The 19,412-nt window shown below is 34.6% G+C and overlaps 1 protein-coding gene and 1 long non-coding RNA gene across 2 annotated transcripts; one reads left to right on the top strand and one right to left on the bottom strand.

The window, feature by feature from the left end:
• Positions 1–1,855: 1,855 nt before the first annotated feature.
• LOC121384155 (aspartate aminotransferase, cytoplasmic-like) lies at positions 1,856–18,921 on the bottom strand. The gene is made up of 9 exons (XM_041514411.1): positions 18,764–18,921; positions 14,425–14,606; positions 11,061–11,169; positions 10,788–10,900; positions 9,926–10,030; positions 9,079–9,229; positions 3,722–3,887; positions 3,108–3,250; positions 1,856–2,438 (listed from the first exon to the last, which is right to left on the bottom strand). Exons 1-9 carry the CDS (start codon positions 18,885–18,887, stop codon positions 2,290–2,292), a joined length of 1,242 nt encoding a protein of 413 aa, XP_041370345.1. The 5' UTR covers positions 18,888–18,921; the 3' UTR covers positions 1,856–2,289.
• LOC121384156 lies at positions 2,299–3,296 on the top strand. The gene is made up of 2 exons (XR_005959352.1): positions 2,299–2,421; positions 3,085–3,296. It is a non-coding gene; the product is annotated as an uncharacterized LOC121384156 (long non-coding RNA).
• Positions 18,922–19,412: the final 491 nt, after the last annotated feature.

The raw sequence follows: 19,412 nt of genomic DNA on the forward strand, positions 1-19,412 counted from the left end.
ACTATAACTTAAAATGTTTTATTGATTCATCAGCATATGTAATGGCATAAAAATAAATATTTGATGTTGTATCACTCAACAGTTTCAGAATTTAATCTGAAAGAGCTAAAAAGTGTAAATCCAGTAACATACCAATAAACAATAAACAAAAGATGCTAAATTTATATCAAATAATTAGAACAGTTTACCAATCCACTGAATACTAAATGCATAGCAACATGTGCCAAGACACAGCACTTTATTAGCTGCAAAAAGCAAATTCAAACTAAGTATTGTGGCTGTAATACTAAAGCAAGTCATGTTTTTAAATGCATCATTTCCCTTCTTCACCAATAGACAAAAGTGAAGAATGGTGAAGAATAAATATGAGGTTTGTTATTTTTAAAACAATTCAGTTTTTAAAAATTCAGTTATCACAAGGGGTGATGTTAAAGGTTGACAAATTACCATTCATGGCGATACATTATGGAAAATATTGTCATTTTCACTGGTGATTTAAAACAGTTATTTCTATGGCAAAGCCAGTATTACATCTGTAATTTCTACAAAGATTTTAACATCACATCAAAATACAACGAAATTAAAACAAAACACATGTCTAATTCAAAATATTTTTCTTACCATTCAAAATAATCTATAGTTATAACAAGCAAAGGAGTAAACAACCAAAACAAAACTACAGTTAAACCTTTGTTAAGCTTGTACCAAAGGAAGAAAATTGCCTTTAGAGAGAGCCGACTACTTAATACAGGTAAATTTGCATTCTAATAGATGATTGTGGACCACTAAACACAGGTGGCCACTTCAGCAGGTTTAGCTGTACTGTAAAGGTTAAAACAGTCCCCATGTCTGACATGGTCCCCTATAATACAGAGGTCAAGTGGTAAGGATAATAACAGAAAACGTCACATCTGACAGCCATCACTTTTATTAAATAACCGCAGGGCACAATATTTCACGCGAACAGCCGTTCTGTTCGCGTGTCGGTTATGCAAAGTTAAATTTACACGAACCGCAAACTGGTTACATCATGACCTGTAAACATTCAAAAATTAAAACTTGCAAACTTCACCATTACATAACGTTTATTCACGCAGACATACTACTAGTATTTCGACAAATGTTTTAGGCTGAATTTTAGATACTTGATACGTTATATTTTAACAGTTGTAATTTGCAACCAGTCTAAAGTAAATGTTCAGTAAAGAATCGAGCCAAAAGTTTTAAAGAAATGTGCTCAGACCGCTGGGGACGGCTAAATTATCTGCTGCTATTTTATCTCTAAAGGAATATATGTAGACATAATATTGGATTGCCTATAATTTTACATATGTTAAAAACAGTTTTAACAGGAATCCAAAAGTGTCACAAAAATTGAAAAATACAAACATCGCATAATGAGCTTTAAAAAAACTAACATTTGGAACATCACTGTAGTATAGAAGTACCATCGATAAAGTGAAAGTAGCATAGCCACCGCAAAACTGAATCCCTCCAAATGATTATGTATATATTTCAAAGGCGCAGTGCCCATTACGCACAGTACGCATGTGCGTAATGCAAAAACAAAATCCGGGAATATGTCGAGGCTGTCTGTAGTTGTTCTATAAAATATCCTCTTAAAATTGACTCGAAAAAGGCTGAGATTGCATCTACAGGCGTCCCGAGTTTCAAACTTTTCACAGGGGGAGGCCCCCCGAATATCCCCCCTCAAGCACGCCTTTGGCTACGCCCCTGTATTTTGTTTCAGTTCTTTTATAATATTGTTAACTTTAGCAAGCATTAAAGACTTTTTTTTTGTAAAATGTTTTCTTTTGTATTTGTTTTAACTTTATGTTTCAGCTAAAAACTATGTATTTAAAATATAATTTCAACGTAATTTTGAGGTAACCGATCAGGTAACCCACGGGTTACGCAAATATAATTCACTTAACCGAACAATTGGTTACCTAGGTAAAAATCACGTGAACTGACTTCCGGTTCCCTCAGATTTCGTAACTGGGTCATCTTTATTGGGTGCAAATCAATTCTGCTATACCTGCTTATCAGTACTGTCTATGAAATATGAAATAAATCTCATCTAATGAGGTGTGCAAACCTAACACACCAAAACAGGATTCTGCTTACAGTTCAGTGGGTGAGAAAGGTAAGTACAACTCTTGTTCACAAGGAAAGTACAACTCTTGTTCACAAGAAAAGTACAACTTGCGTTCACAAGGAAAGTACAACTCTTGTTCACAAGGAAAGTACAACTCTTGTTCACAGACTATCAACACCTAATTTCTGTTATTATGTTTTAGGTACTGTTGTTATAGCATCGTGGATGGCCTCGACAACATAATCCACATTTTTGGAGGTGATGGCACACATGTTGATGCGTCCGCCTTCCTTCATCAAGTAAATGTGGTAATTGTCGATCAGGTGAGTGACTTGGCGCGCTGGAATAAAAACACAGCTACAGCTGAATTAAACAAACCAAACATTATTACTGTGGTGCACTTATCTGAAACTGATTATGTACCAAGGATATTGTGAATTTGATTATAATGATCTTTTATATATAATTCCAGAGTGGACAGCACATACCATGGTATTTGATATATCAATTAAATGGATGATATGGTAAAACACAAATGGGTGAAACAAGGAAATTCAAATCCTTTGACCCATTGAACCTCAGGCGACTAGTGACCTATATTCCACCCCTTGGCTTAAGAAGCTAGATCTCTATGTATACTTTGTCGATAAATCAAACTGCTAATATGAACATTCAATGATTAATCCCAGCAATCTAGTGAAAGATTGTTATTTGATCATCAGTGTGCACCATCAATCAATGATTTGTGATTTTGGGAACTTAATTAAAAAAAAATTGCCTCTAAATATTTTGCAACTGCCATAATAACGATGTCACAGCTCCCCAATTTTGACATGGTCAGATTGTGCTTGGGATAATAAATGTATCATTTATTTTTTTAAATTAGAATAATTTTTTAAAAATATAATATTTTAAAATACCTAAGAAATGTACATTATGTGTTGGGGTGCCATTATCCCAACATCCTTTCTTTAACTTTGTTTTAGTGTCATCAGAGAAAACGACTTACGTCCAAGGCCAGTGAAACTGAACATTCCAATTTGGTTAATGATATGATCCCATGTTCCTGGTGTGCCCTTTGCTCGCAGTTTGTCGTAGAGAAGCTTTCTGTTGTTTAGAATTCGGTTAGCCATAGTTTTCACATTTTCTTTCCTGGAAATATAGAAAATTAAAATAATTAAAACTTATTTATAAAGATTTTTAAATATGTATTATTATTTTTTAAGGAATACATTAAAGGTAGGGTAAACTCAAACAAGAGCCTTATGTGTTGCAAAGATGCATACCCGGACCACCAACACATACTGACACTTATAAAAATATTCCAGGGAATGTAGTTTTAAACTCTCTTGCAATATTGTCAACCGAATAAGATTTAGAATCGATAATTTGATGGGTTTGGTAGTGCCACAATATGTTTGTGCATTGCTTGTGCTTATTAATATCAATTTTTTTTCTTGTAAACTTAAATAATTATTACTAATAAACTAATGCATTTAATAAAATTAAATTAATAATCGCTTTATTTCTAAATTTATTTGATCCATGATGAGTGTTTAATGGATTACAACAATATATTAAACAATATATATTAAATTTAAAATGTATTTATAAAACACACACCAATCGTTAAACTGCGAGTTGTTGTTGAGGACAGATGCTACAATCCGAGCTCCATGGTTAGGTGGGTTGGACCACATGGTTCGCACAATGATCTCCAACTGGGATTTCACCTGCGCTTTCATCTCTGGACTGCGGTTCACAACACACAAATTTCCTGTACGCTCATCTAACAAAAATAAATAAATATATATATACATATATATATATCCATCCAAAATTTAATATAGGCATGCATTCATAATAGGCGTGGGAAGAGGATATGCATTACCACTACTAATTCATACTGTTAAATCATACACATTTGTGTTATCTTGGAAGTTGTTTCATGTTTATGCAGCATGACAAATTTAAACCAAATGACTATTCAGTTTATATGATGGTAACACTTCTAATTAGAACAAGGTATAAATAAGTTACTTTCTCAACAACAAAAAAGTGAACATATCATTAAAAAAGAAAAGAAAAGGTAATCTGACTACTAGTTACCTGACTAGAAAACTATGTAACAAAATATCTAGTGACACCAGCAGGTCGCGAACGTAAGAATTTGTCTCCCACAGCAATTTAAAAGAATTGCCATGGGTGAAACAGTTCACTGACGGCAAATTTTAGTCTGCTTATGGCAATTTTTAACAAGAGTACTGGTGAGGTACATGATACGCCCATCAGGAGTTTGATGGGCATATTAAGAAATATGTTATGGATATGATTCAATTCTAATAGACTTCTTTCTCATTCCACTGCACATGTGCCCGTTGCGGAGTTACTCGAGGACGCAAACCGCGAGATCTCGCCAAAATAGACCTACATGCAAATTCGGAGGCAAAAGCAATGGGAGGCCACGGCCATTATTCAATTATTAACTGTTCCAATCGCATATGTCTGGGAAATTCGTTATCCTTCCATCGATAGCCAGCCAATGGATATCGGAAATGTTTGTGGGTAATCATGTCACGTAGAAAAACTATTTTAATGTTACTGCAAGTACAAGGGTTTGTTCGGCATATTTTGTAGGAGGGAAGCCAGTGAACGCATAAGGGACCAAAAGCTTACTGGTTCTGTACAGGACGTTCCTACACAGGCGGTCTAGTATACTTAGATATGGTGGAAAACACATTAACAGTAAAGAAAATAAATATATATTTTGTATATAAAGAAAATATATGTATATTTTGGATTATACTCAATAAAATATATAATGTGTGCAGTGCCGTGTTAACCCATAGCTGGGACCCTAGGCTTTTAGGTACTTCGGGGCCCCCTCCTGCACTTCGATCTCAGCAAACTAAAATTGACGGCCTCCTAATCCTTGCCGGGCCCCTAGGCTTCAGCCTAGTCAGCCTTATGGATAATACGGCACTGAACGTGTGCGTGTGTAAATATATAAAAAATATGTAGTCAGGACGGCTCTGTACAGAACGTTCCTACACAGGGTGGTCTAGTATTCTCTACTTAGATATAGTAGTAAACACATTAACAGTAAAGAAAATAAATATATATTTTGTATATACAGAAAATATATGTATATTTCGGACAATAATCATCGGACAATACTCAATATATCCGTGTCCGGTGTATTGGCACACTTGGTATTTTGTTCAAGTATGCTTAGGAAGTTGACATGTTGTCAGTGTTTTTAACAAATTAATGTTCAATTCCATGTTCAATGTTTAATCAAGTATCAACATATTTATTGTTAAGGGTACAATTATTTTGTTTAGAATTATCATTATAATTTCAAAATAAATAATTCACCTACTTTCGTGTATATAAACGCGAAGTAGGTTAGCCTTATTAATATTAAGAATGTTAAAACGAGTCTAAAAACACCTTTTCCGCATTTTTAAAATTATAGTAAACGGTTTTGGGGTTTTTTTCTGTTATTTTTATTTAACCAAAAAAGGAAAACACAGACAAATGCAAACAAAACAATGGTTTTACACCTTAATTGACAGTCATTCCAGTTCACAACTGTCACATTGTTACGGAAAAAACCCCGAAAAAAAAACAACGAAATAAGATCCACGTGTGTGCACAATCTACCCGAGAAACAAGTCCATGTACAGGCATCTTAGCCATGCATGACAATGAACATGTATGCATCTGCAGTACTGTGCTACTCAAGAAAACGATTCCGAAACTGATCACGAGATGGGTCACGTGGGATCGTTCATTTTCATAGTAATATTTTTAACAAAACAAAACAAAAAAGTACTAAAATAATCCCGGGACAATAGTGTTGCGTTTATAGGCTACAAAGTGAGGTCATTAGCAGTTTATAAATAGTGGGATCACAGATCCACATCTACTGCGCCGAATCACCAGACATGCAAATCGTTTTGGATACAAGGAAGTGTCCACATTTATGGACTATTTTAAAATGTTTATTTACTAAAGACATAAAACAATTTGTAGTGTATCTCAGATTATGCACTGCTTCATTGGTGAGAGACACATTTTATTAAGTATTTCACAATGTTCACATAGAATTTGGTCTTTGAATGCTTAGGTGCGCCAATACACCGGACAGCACTGTGTGTGTATATATATATATGTACATGTACATGTACATGTACATGTACATATATATATATATGTACATATGTGTGTATATATATATATATATATATATGAACTTTTAATGTTATTATTACACAGTATGTTTCAAATTTAATTATAAGTATTGTCTGTTATTTATTTTATATTCATCTAGGTATGAAAAAAAATATCATCCGCAAACTTATGTGAGAACGGCTTCGCTGATTCAGTTTACGAATGATTTATTTTGTTCATATACCCCGATGAACGTAAAAGAAATAACAGACACTCCTTAAATAATAATAATAATAATAATAATAATAATAATATATAAATATATATATAGTGATGACGGCTCTGTACAGGTCGTTCCTACACAGGTCAGTCTAGTATTTTATATACTTAGATATGGTAGAAAACACATTAACAGTAAAGAAAATAAATATATTTTGTATAATACTCAATGCGTTCGTGTTGACACTGTATAAAAACGTATGTATGGGTAAACAGGACGGCACCTACCTTCCCCCCCCCCCCCCAAATCCCCCTTTTTTAAATTCCCACTATATGGAAATACATGTAACAGCATAAAATCTTTTTTTTTTTTTACTTTTTCCAATTAGACAGACACTAAGAAAAATGCAACAAAACACATTCTACTTTTTAATTTGAACCATTCCGCTGTAAATTTCAGCGGACCGTTTTTCTCGGCCATTATAGCATCTAATTCGAAATATGTACATGTTAGTTGCGAGAGTTTAACATCTCGTGCGAAGCTACTCAAGTCGCCCATAAAAACCTGTCTGTCACGCCCTCCAATTTGTTATTAGCCGTGATAGAGACTATTTCGTCAAGGGACGTTACTCTTTGCACGCATGCGCAATAGGAATGTGAAAGTAGTCTATTATGTGAAATTTTTGCAATGGGATGGATGAACAGTTTGTTTTGGACCAAATACAGATGATACTGTATCCATTGGAGAACGTGCTGTCTGATTAATGAAGTTATTGTTCTTTATTACAAAGGGAAATTTTGTTTAGCATGGGTACTCTGGTGACACATTTTTATTGGCATAGAAACAGTTTATGCATGTAATGTTAACAATACAACCGTGTCCAGTGTATTGGTGCGTCCGGCGCACTTGGTACTTTGCCAAGGTATGGTTAGCAAGTTGTGATGTTGTCGGTGTTTTTAACGAATTAAAGTTCAATTCCTTTTTAAATGGTTAATCAAGTATCAACATATTTATTGTTAAGGGTGTAATTAATTTTTTTTTTTTTTATAATTATCAATAATTATATCATAATTTCAAAATAAATCATTCACCTGTTTTCGTGTATACAAACGCGAAGTAGGTCAGCCTTATTGATATTAAGAATGTTAAAATCAGTCTAAAAACACCTTTCCCGCATTTTAAAAATTATAGTAAACAGTAATTATTTTTGTTCGGTTATTTTTATTTAAACTGAAACGGAAAACACAGACAAATGCAAACAAAATGAAAGTTTTACACCTTAATTGACAGTCATTCCAGTTTACAATTGTCACATTGTTATAAAAAAATAAAATCGAAATAAGATCCAAGTGTGTGCACAATCTGCCCGAGAAAAATAAAATCCATGTAGGCATGTTAAGCCATGCATGACAATGAACATGTATGCATCTGCAGTACTGTGCCACTCAAGAAAACAATTCCGAAATTGATCACGAGATGGGTCATGTGTGATCGTTCATTTTCATTGTAATATCTTTACCGACAAAACAAGACAAAACAAAAAAGTACTAAAATAATTCTAGGACAATAGTGTAGCGTTTATGGGCTAAAAGTGAGGTCAAGGGCAGTCTATAAATAGCGGGGTCAATGATCCACACCTACTGCGCCGAATCACCGGACATGCAAATCGTTTTGGATACAAGGGGGTGCCTATATTTATACACCATTTTAAAATATTTATTTACTACAGACATAAACCAATTTGTAGTGTATTTCAGATTATGCACTGCTTCATTGGTGAGAGACACATATTATTAAATATTTCAGTGTTCACATAGAAAATGGTCCTTGAATGCTTAGGTGCGCTGATACACCGGACAGCACTGTATAGAACCACTAAGAAATTAGCTGGACAAGGATTTTACTGTTATGTGCAGTAGACCGTGAAAAGTAGTTCACAGTGATTGTACACAACACACCGCCATCCCAAGTTGTTCCTACATGTGAGTTTTGATGGTCCTGTATGCATCTGTATGCAAGATATGGTCCGGACAAGCAAAAGTTAACAGACAGACGGACAGACGGGGACAACGCCATACCATAATACAACCCATCACAGACGGACTAATAAAAAGTGACATTTGCAGCAAAGATTGTTTTTGTGTATGTACATATTTCAAATTAAATTTTTTGAAATGTGCAGATGTTAAATACGGGCAGATAATGTGTACATACATTTTACCATTGTTGACAAGCTTGACTGGCAAATAAACATGACTGAAAGTTATTTTGGAGTATGTACATATTTCAAATGTGCAGATGTTAAATACGGGCAGATAATGTGTATACATTTTACCACTGTTGACAAGCTTGACTGGCAAATAAACATGACTGCAAGGTTATTTTGGTGTATGTACATATTTCAAATGTGCAGATAATGTGTATACATTTTACCATTGTTGACAAGCTTTACTGGCGGCACAAAAGTGCCATCAGTGATGCTCTCTACCTACGGCAATGCAGATACACTAAACTATCCTAACCAAATGTTACTTTTGACAATATTGTAATCAAACATGTTTGCTAAACTAGGATCAAAACTCACTATATAAACCAAAGTTCTTGGAGAAAGACTGAGCTGTGAAAAATTCAAATCCTCTTTCAGCAAAATATCTTGGAGCAAAAGCATCATTATCTATATTTCCACTTGCAAAACCTTGATAAGCACAGTCAATGAGAACAAATATTTTTTTAGCCTGAAAGAAAGAAAGAGACAGACTGAATAGGATTTGTTTTTAAGATGTCCATAAATCAGTCTACAACATATTAGGAATAGATTAAAATAAATGTCCAATGATCCTGAAATTTGCAGCTTTTAATTTAATAACATAAAAATTCACCATATAACTGATTAGTCATTTTCATAATTTTAAAGTTGGTAACCGATACCAGAACCAGAACCAGAGTTTGTGTGAAATATTGTGCCCTGATATAATAGGGTTTATTATCCACATAGTTCAAGATATTCAGGAAAATATAACCAGTATGACACGTGTGTCATGATTTCACATGCACAACGAATAACGTAATTTTGTGAAGCGACGTCATAACTTAATGCAGCTTCCCCAGTGTAAACACTTATCAAAAAAGGTCATTGACGTCGTTTCATAGTCTCCATTTAGTTACGTTCGAAACGTTTTTACATGGTTCTAGCTCGTTATTCACGAAAATAATATTTTGGATAATGTGGATAATAAAGAAATTGTTACACTCGCATGTGAATTGTACTGATTTTACAAAACTTGTGTCAGGACTCATGTATTACCCTCGTTCTTGCTTGGGTAATACAATAATGCTGACACTCATTTCGTAAAATCAGTACGACACATAACCTTGTATAATAATCTCTATTTATGGCAGTATTATTCTGATTTGTTGCACATGTATGTTACCTCAAGGACATCGGCTATAAGTTTCCACTGCTCTCTTGTTGGATCTACACCTGTTGGATTGTGAGCACAAGCATGCAGAATCACAGCAGACTTTTCTGGGGCATTCTACAAACAAATTTGCAAAATATGCTTAACAACATGAACAGAAATAAGCTTCAAGTTTGAGAAATGATAAGCTTATCAAAATTAACACACTATTTTCTCATTTACCTGAAATTTATTAAAGTCAACACCCATAAATTCTATTCATATTAAAAATAAATCAAAATCAATGTTTTTGATTCTCAAAAATTATTTTTAAAAGTTTGAAATTAGCTCATGATTGTCAGTGTGGTAAAAATGTTTAGTAGTTACCAACTTAAATAAATAATTAAAATTAAAATAAAATAAGTATACATTTCACAAATATCTCAAACCTCAGAATATTTTCCCCAAACCTTGATTTATGGTCGAGAGTCACTTTCCGCACCTTTGTTTTGGCTTCGAAAAATAAATATCACATATCTCACTTTCACTTCAAATACACATGTAGTACGATTTTTTAATTACAAGATTTTTTTTTCAAATACAGTCGGGTGCAACAGTTATTTCCAGGTAATTTTGCATTGGAATTTTTGCATCATCCTTAAAATGAAATATTTTCTCTGTCAAAATAGTTCCGATAAGTGACAACACAGTGTACATGTTGGTATGTTTTTATTTTTCATAATTTGAGACAAAATTAAAAGTACTATTTGTCAAATGTATCATATAAGTAATTAGTTAGATATGTTATATGTATTGTGTACTAAGCCAAAACAAAGGTGTGAAAAGTGACTGCCGTCAACCTTAACTAAGAAGATATTGATAAACATAGATGAACCTTGAGATCTTGCAGCATTCCTTCAAGGTCCAAGTTTTTGTTTGCATCATTCCAGTAGCGATATTCTTTGATCGAGCTAAATCCAGCTGCCTTAAATACTCCTTTGTGGTTACCTATAAAATTAAATTAAAATATCTGAATATTTTGGTAAAATATCTCAAAACAAAATTGACAAATCTGACAATCCTATAGTCATTAGCAGATTGACAAATATTTGAAAACATCCGACTATATTTTGGAGGCCTATTACTACTATATTGTGTTACTACTTACCCCATGTAGGCTTCGAGACAAACACTGTGTCAAACTTCAACACTCTCTTTAGGAACTCGGCTGCTAGTCTGATGGCACCTGTTCCTCCCAAGCACTGCACACCTTGTGTCTGTAAACAGCCAGAATAGTGTCACTCAAGTAAGTTGTAACTAGAAAAATAAACCTATCACTACACATGTCTATGAATATACATTTCTTAAAAAAAGAAAAACCCTCACAAATAAAATTTAAAAAAATCTCAATTTTGTAAGTTGTAACTGGTAAATAGACATGTTACAATGGTAATTTTGAACAACATATGCAGTTGACTGTATCAATTATTGCTTCTCGTTAAATTTGGATTCAGCATATCTTGAAACCCTTATATACCAAAGTTCATACTTTCTGCCTGATGTGCACATCCTTTTCACCTATCCTCCCTATTAGATTAAAATGTGCATACCTAGATATTTGTTTAAAAAAATATAATAATAAATGAACTGGGTCATTATAATATAATTTATGAAGTCCAACTACAGGGCTTGAAATGCAGTGTTAGTACATGCACCGGTGCATGCTGATTTTTGCGTGTGCATGTAACTTTTAAAACTGGGTGCACGCGGTGCATGCTAATATTTTTCAAGTACTGTGTATTGCGTAAAAAAGTTGATAACTTAATACAAAACACAAATATTCGTACGTTTTTGTAATAGGCCTACTATAGATTTCTGTAAGGCATTTACGTTGGGTGAAATTTTCAAATTTGATCAAGAATCAGTAATAAACGCAGTTGTATAACGTTCCGGTACTGTTAATAAATAAATATAGGTATTGCCGAATAATTCCGAATAGCTTCGTAAAAAACCCAAAACGAAGTTGCCTTATTTTTGTTGCATGCAGAATTTTAATGGTGCACGTAACTTTTTTTTCCATGACCATGACCATGAAAATATATACAGTAAAACCCTTCAATGTAGGATCCTTAGTAAAATGAAATCCTCTCAAAACCAGACATTCTTCACAGTTCCATGATTTACACATCTTTTTATCTTTAAATGTATCTTTCTAAACAGCAGACCCATCCAAACTGAACACCACGCCAATAATCAAGACTGAATGTGTTTGTTTAATGTAAACTGTCACGATAAAAGACACTAACTCCTCTGGATATTATCACATCTGATTACGTAAGTATGAACATAGATGGCCAATGTAATATACGCAATCTTGAGTTAGCTTAGCTCGAGCTAGAGTTAGCTGTCAGAGTTGTGTAGTTATTTTATAGGTTGCCCATATTCTGTGGATAAACAACAATCCAGTAATTATAATCCAGTTAACAGCTTTGATGTTTAACGAACTATAGTAAACCTATGTATGTGAAGATTGGTGTTAATTGTGTTAGGTCGAGTTAAGGATCATAACATTTTCTTCAGACACATCAGTTAATTTACTGCAATACCCTACAACCATCCATGGATTTAATTCATTGTTTCCATTATTGGAATTCACTTTTCTTATGCATAATTTAATAAAATACAAGCTAGGGGAGAATTCTTTGACTTTGCTTGGTGGAGTTTTATTTTTAAATTAATTTTCAAATGGTGCAACATTTTATTGGTTTTGTTTTTTGACAGTATTGTCACTTTTGTCATATTAGTACAGACTGGAATTATACCACAAAAGCCTTTACCTCAGTAAATACTGTAAAATGGGTGTTATTCGTGGGAGTAACTTTTCGCAATATTGAAAATGCAGCCATCTCTCATTTTTTAATTTTGGCAGCTGGTAATTTTTTTTTTTAATTGCCACATGCGCAGAATTCTATTTTGATATACACTAGAATATTAGCAGTCTAGCACTTAATAGTATCCCATTCTGAGTGACTCTACTGCAATCGCACCTCTTTTAGGTCTATCCACGGGTAATCGCATGGTGCACACTATTACCGTATTTGACCGGAAATAAGCCCATGTCTTTGAATAAGCCCACCTCCGTTTTGATAGCATTTAAGAAATTAGGCCCTCATTCGTAAATAAGCCCACCCCCAACTTCGTCACCTTATAAATAACATGAAATTGCAAGTTTGCTCAAAGTTCATTTAAAAGGTCATACCTCCTGCAGATAATTAAACACAAATGTAACACAATATTTTACCACCAGTGAGATTTAGCAGTCTAACAATAACAGTGTGTAACATTGTTTTCAATTTCATGCCTGCAGTATTTCTCTGAAGTATCCAAGCCAAGTATGAACTAAAAACCAGTGTCTATTTTTACCACCACACTGGGCCCGCAGTTAATGCTAATTAAGCAAATACCGTATTCTGATTGGCTAAGAACAATGACCTTAGATTGACAATTCTTTGCAGTGTAAGCTAGCTGCCCGTGTCAGAAATGTGTGTATAGGCTATTGAGTTTGTTGTTAATTGCTGTTGTTTTAAGTCTTCTCAGCATTAAATTTTGGATGTAAATAAACAGCACTGGTAAGTAATTGTAACATAGAAGGTGTGTTTCTGATAATTAGATACTAGTAAAAAAAAACCCAATTTAATTAATAAACAATTATTATTTATTAATAACAAATGGAACACTAATTAATAGATGTGCTACTGAACGTTTTTTGTTTTTTTCCTAGTTCATTTAAATATTATTTATTTTAATTATTATTATTAAAAAAAATTTCAACAAAACTGGCCCCTTGTCTGGGAATAAGCCCACCCCATGCCAAGCTCACAATGAGTTGTCTTGGCCCCCTGGGCTTATTTCCGGTCAAATACGGTAATGAATGTAATTGCAGATGTGGTTCAATCAACACTCCAACAAATGTGAAGAAATAAAGACAAACACTTGTGCTATTTGTTCATAATGTCTCAACTGTTTTGTTCCTGTATGCTAATATTGAAAAATGCTATTGTCTTGTGGTTGACATTTATCGGAACTTTACAAAACAGTTAATGTCCCTTATTTTGATTAGCCAGTTAAAAATAGAAAGCAGTACTGAGTAAGAAGCATGTTGTCCACATTCTTTGTTATAATTTGTTTTGTAGCAGTTGGCAGTCTTTTGTGTTTATTGTTTTACAATATTGCTTGTACAAGTATTGAGTAAATGTATTGTGCTGTGTTTCTCTTCTTCTTGTACATACCCATAAGGTTGTGATTTAGCTATGAGTACATATTAAGTATAGTTAGTAAAACTAAACATCTCTACATATCCAAGAGAAAATAATCACAACTAATTTGAATACTTATATACAATGTATTATAAATTTGTGAATGAATATAATTATTTTCTATTTTTATTATTAAAATTCACATTATACCATGTATGTATCAAATACAATTCTTACAAGTAACACTAATGATTATAGTTAAGTGAAAGAACTCACCCTATTTTCTACTATTGCTGGACTATCAGCGCCTAGCAACAACTTGCAGGATGCATCACGGAAATCTTCAAGCCCAGCTACAGGAAGGTACTCATGATTCAATGTTGGATCACTAACCATGGCAACCTCTGCAACTTTCACCACTGGAAGAACCCATGGCTTACCCTCTTCTGTTCTGTAAGCTGTAATATATTTAAACATAAATATGATACCAGTAAGTGGTGATCAAGTCTTAAATGAAGGCGTTCAACATAAAATATTCTGAAATATTTGACATTAAAATTGTTTATCTTGTGTGTCAAATAATGTATTGATTGATTGAAACATATTTTATTGCTGTTTAAAGAACAAATGGATTAGGCACAAGTTACACAACTTACTAGGTCTTCCCCAAAATACATACACATACATATTACGATAATGTATACACCACCTTTACAAAAAAGAAACTACTTTTATCAGCTGGCAATATCAAAGCGATCGATTCATTCGAAGAAGATGGAAATAAAAAGAGCAGAAAAATGTTATCTCAAATTAGGGAATATATTTTTTTTTAAATCTTTAATATTTTTCATATATCTTGAAATGTTTATTAAAATATTAAAACTTTGATCGGTTCAGCAAAACAAATGCCCGTAAATGTTAGACCTATTATATCTCCGGTTCAACTAATGGCACTAATTTTTGGTACTAGATAATAAGGGGCAAAATAAGGACCCACAGGTCTTTCCACAAAGTCGACCAACACAACAATATAGGGTAACCAAAAAAATCCTATCTTTTTTTTGCTTTTATGGTTTTTTTGGGACAAGTGGGGGGGGGGTCGCGCAGCCGCTCTCCTTTAATTTCCACTCGGCAAAAACACGGTTTGTCTTAAATTATGGATCAATGTTTTAACAATTTGTCCAAAATGTTGTAATCAGTGGCTAGTAGAATACTGTCTTAACACTCAGTTGACGAAATTTTTTGACTTTGATTGTTAAATATAGTGCAAACTTGGTCACATCTTCTTCCAGTTATATACATGTATCAGACTAAATCTTAGAGTTTGTCTAAGTCACCAAAAGAAAATACAGTTTGTCATCGATTCAAATGGGGGGGGGGGGGGGGGGGGCTGTCAGGTTTCTTTATGTAGCATTGGTACTGGTTAACAACATGTAAGTTTAATATCATGATTGGACTTGAGAATAATCAAACTAAAGCTCTGTGACATCAGATTTAGGGAAAAAAATTGTATTTGATACACAGTAACTGGCTACCATTTGACCGTCGATGATTGCCGAAGTATTACACACAGTCATCTCTATCTCTCCCCTACAACAAAGGTCACTCGAGCTAACTAAATCTGTAGAGAACTCAACTCACATAAACTTTAGTAAGATGTTATATTTATTGTGTACAAAACAGTGAGCGGAAATATCCTGTTATTGACTGTAATACTACAATGTAACTTATTAAAACATTTCATTATTAAAAATTGTGCTAACACCACAATCTGACCTAGACTGAGCACTCTGACTGGGCGCATATAAAAGATCCTTTGCTACTAATGGAAAAATGTAGCGGGTTTCCTCTCTAACACTATGATAAAATTACCAAATATATGACATCCAATAGCCAATGAATCAATGTACTCTAGTGGTGTCATTAAACAAAACAAACTTTTTTGGGGTGATTGTCGGGCACTTCTTGTATTAACATATGAGACAGCCCCTGGAAAACGGAATGGCTGAGTGGGTGATCATGTGATGCTACATAACAATATAGGTCGGTGAAAATTCTGCTGTCCAAAGTTTGCCGAAGCTTAGCTGAATGTAGGTGCTGTCAGGTTTCTTTCTGTAGTATGTGTATTAGTGATTAATATCTGGATTTTTTAAATCAAGGAATTCGAAAATGATCAATGTAAATGTAACATTGGGTTGTTGTGGTATTAGAGCGGTAATCTTCTGACTACTCTTTGGTGGGCAGCGATTGAAAGAAAATTATACAGCTTGGTTTCTGACTGTAATGGGGGCAGGACGTAGCCCAGTGGTAAAGTGCTTGCTTGATGCGTGGTCATTCTGGGATCGATCCCCATCGGTGGACCCACTGGGGTATTTCTCATTCCAGCCAGTGCACCATGACTGGTATATCAAAGGCTGTGGTATGTACGAAAGGCCGTGGTATGTACTACCCTGTCTGTGGGATGGTGCATAAAAAAAAAAAATTGCTGCTAATCGAAAAGAGTAGTCCATGAAGTGACGACAGCAGGTTTCCTCTCTATCTGTGTGGTCCTTAACCATATGACAGTCTGACATCATATAACTGTAAACAAAATGTGTTGAGTGTGTCGTTAAATAAAACATTTCTTTCTGACTGTAAAAGAACTTATACTCAGTATAACTTCTAGGACCTAACCTTCTAGCTCTCCTTCAGTCAAAAGTACTTGGGCTACATCTGACCTAGCCCGAGTACTCTGACTGTAAGAGAGCTAGACGGACATTTGGACATAAATACGCTCTCATTACAGTCAGAGACCAAGCTATGTATGTTTTTGGCAATTCCCGACAACCAAAAAGTTGGCAAAGATTTCCGCTCTAATACCACAACAATCCTATGTTTGACGTCAAATACCTTTACATCGATCATTTTCGAGTTAACTGATAAAACAAAATCCACATATTAATCACTAATACACATACTACAGAAAGAAATCCGACAGCACCCACATTCAGCTACGCTTCGTGACACTCCGTCGCAAGAATTACAAAGCTTGGTGACCTATTTCGTGACGTAGATTGCGTGATCGCCCACTGGGTGATTCCGCCTTGTGCAACAGTTACAGGGGCCGTCTCATACCAAGCGACAGTCAGATAGCCTGAGTACTCTGACTGTAAGAGAGCTAGACGGACATTTGAACATAAATACGCTCTCACTACAGTCAGAGACCAAGCTATGTATTTTTTTGGCAATTCCCGACAACCAAAAAGTTGGCAAAGATTTCCGCTCTAATACCACAACAATCCTATGTTTGACGTGAACTACCTTTACATCGATCATTTTCGAGTTGATTGATTAAAAGAAATTAAGATATTAATCACTAATACACACACTACAGAAAGAAACCCGACAGCACCCACATTCAGCTAAGCTTCGGCAAACTCCGGACAGCAGAATTCTAAGTTCGCCGACCTATATCGTGACGATGCGTCACATGATCACCCACTCAGCCATTCCGTCTGCCAGGGGCCGTCTCAAAAAACAAGTGCCCGACAATCACTAAAAAAAGTTTGTTTTGTGTAACGACACCACTACAGCACATTGATTCTTTAATCATCGGCTATTGGATGTCAAATATTTGGTAATTTTATCACTGTGTTAGAGAGGAAACCATTAGCCAACTCTTCCATGTTGTAACGTCGCTTGGTATGAGATGGCCCCTGTAACTGTTGCACAAGGCGGAATCACCCAGTGGGCGATCACGTGATCTACGTCACGAAATAGGTCACCAAGCTTTGTAATTCTTGCGAACATCATTACAATGACACAGATTCCACATACCAGATGCTAACCATGTCATCTATATCGACTTTGCTGAGAGCGCATAGGGAAAAAAGCATGTAATTTTGTATCAGCTGCCATTTTGACTTTTTATGGAATATTCTTTAACAGGGGTGAAAGGATAGGACTTAATCTAACAACGTCATAACATGTTATGAAATAAAAGCGAACGTGATGATGTCATATTATTATTATTTTTGGTTATTATTATTTTAATGATACCACTAGAGATCATCGATTTCATATTGTGTCACATACTTTCGAGGTTTTCACCCCTCTTGAAGAATATTCCATAAACAAACAACATGGCAGACGGCAGAAAACTGCATGTATTTTTCCCTATGCAATCTCAGCAAAGAAAATATCGGCGACATCGTTGCAGTCTCGTGTGTGGAATCTGTATAACTGTAGTGGGTTTTTTGCGATTTGTGTCTGGACAAACTTTGGACGAAATCTAACGGCAATTAAAGGTAGGAGAGTAATTTTTTGTAGTTGTTAACAATTTGGTTCGGACAGTCTTACAGTCAGAGTACTCGGGCTACATCTGATCATGATTACCAACATTCTAAACTCTTAAAGATAAGTGAGTATGACACAGTGACATATTCAAATAACAAATAAGACTGAAATGTATGTGGAGGTGAAAACTGGGGTAGACAAGGGATACTTCCGGATTCTGGACGCACCTGTCGCTAAGGTTACGCCCAAAATCGGGTAGTGTGCCGGTGACAGGTAACAGTGACCTTGAGAGAAAAAAAGCAATATATTAAATAGGTTCCATCATAATTAACGATCTTACCTCCTACACTCAAATTAACTTTCTTCGGATGTTCATCTTTCTTAAATCTATCTATAAGTGCAAACACCTCAATCGGAGGTGCCATCTGAACATCATTAAAAAACGATCCACTTTGCCCAGCCATTGCGAACCGAAGGTGAAGGTCGTGCGTCTCCAAAGCTGTGTTCAAGCAATCGAGAGGAAAACAAAACGTTTCCTACACTGGTTTATGCGCTTCACGTTAAATCGAATGACCACTTAGCGAACCAGTTAACTACAATGCAAACGTTTAAATGTCGTTCACAGTCGTTAAACGCAGGAGTAAACGTCATAGTTACCTAAAACTGAAAAGAACGGGAAAAAATATTTATTTAGAAAAAATTAAAATTAAAATAAAGAAGACTAAATTACAAATTTTACATTAAAAACAAAATCATACTTATATATGTATGTATACATGTATGCATGTATGTGTGCGTGTCTGTGTGTGTAGACCTATAGATGTATGTAGGTATGTATGTGTGTATGTATATGTATATAAAACAATGATTTAAATATTTACGACCACAAATAGCAAGAACATTATCATTTATATCTGGTTCGGGCGAGTTGACCAATATTTGGAGCGAGCTGATTACACATACTGGGATGCGTTGACCAATCACTAGCA

The sequence above is a fragment of the Gigantopelta aegis genome, chromosome 10, assembly GCF_016097555.1.
Source record: "Gigantopelta aegis isolate Gae_Host chromosome 10, Gae_host_genome, whole genome shotgun sequence".
In the NCBI taxonomy this organism is placed as follows: Eukaryota; Metazoa; Mollusca; class Gastropoda; order Neomphalida; family Peltospiridae; genus Gigantopelta; species Gigantopelta aegis.

Excerpts from the sequence above, each read along its gene's own strand:
- LOC121384155 (XM_041514411.1), bottom strand. The coding sequence starts at position 18,887 with ATGGCTGGGCAAAGTGGATCGTTTTTTAATGATGTTCAGATGGCACCT. Across the intron at positions 3,888-9,078 it reads CAAGAACTTTGGTTTATATA|ATGAGCGTACAGGAAATTTG; the intron begins GTGAGTTTTGAT and ends TATTTTTGTTAG. Across the intron at positions 2,439-3,107 it reads CAGTTTCACTGGCCTTGGAC|CGCGCCAAGTCACTCACCTG; the intron begins GTAAGTCGTTTT and ends TTTTTATTCCAG.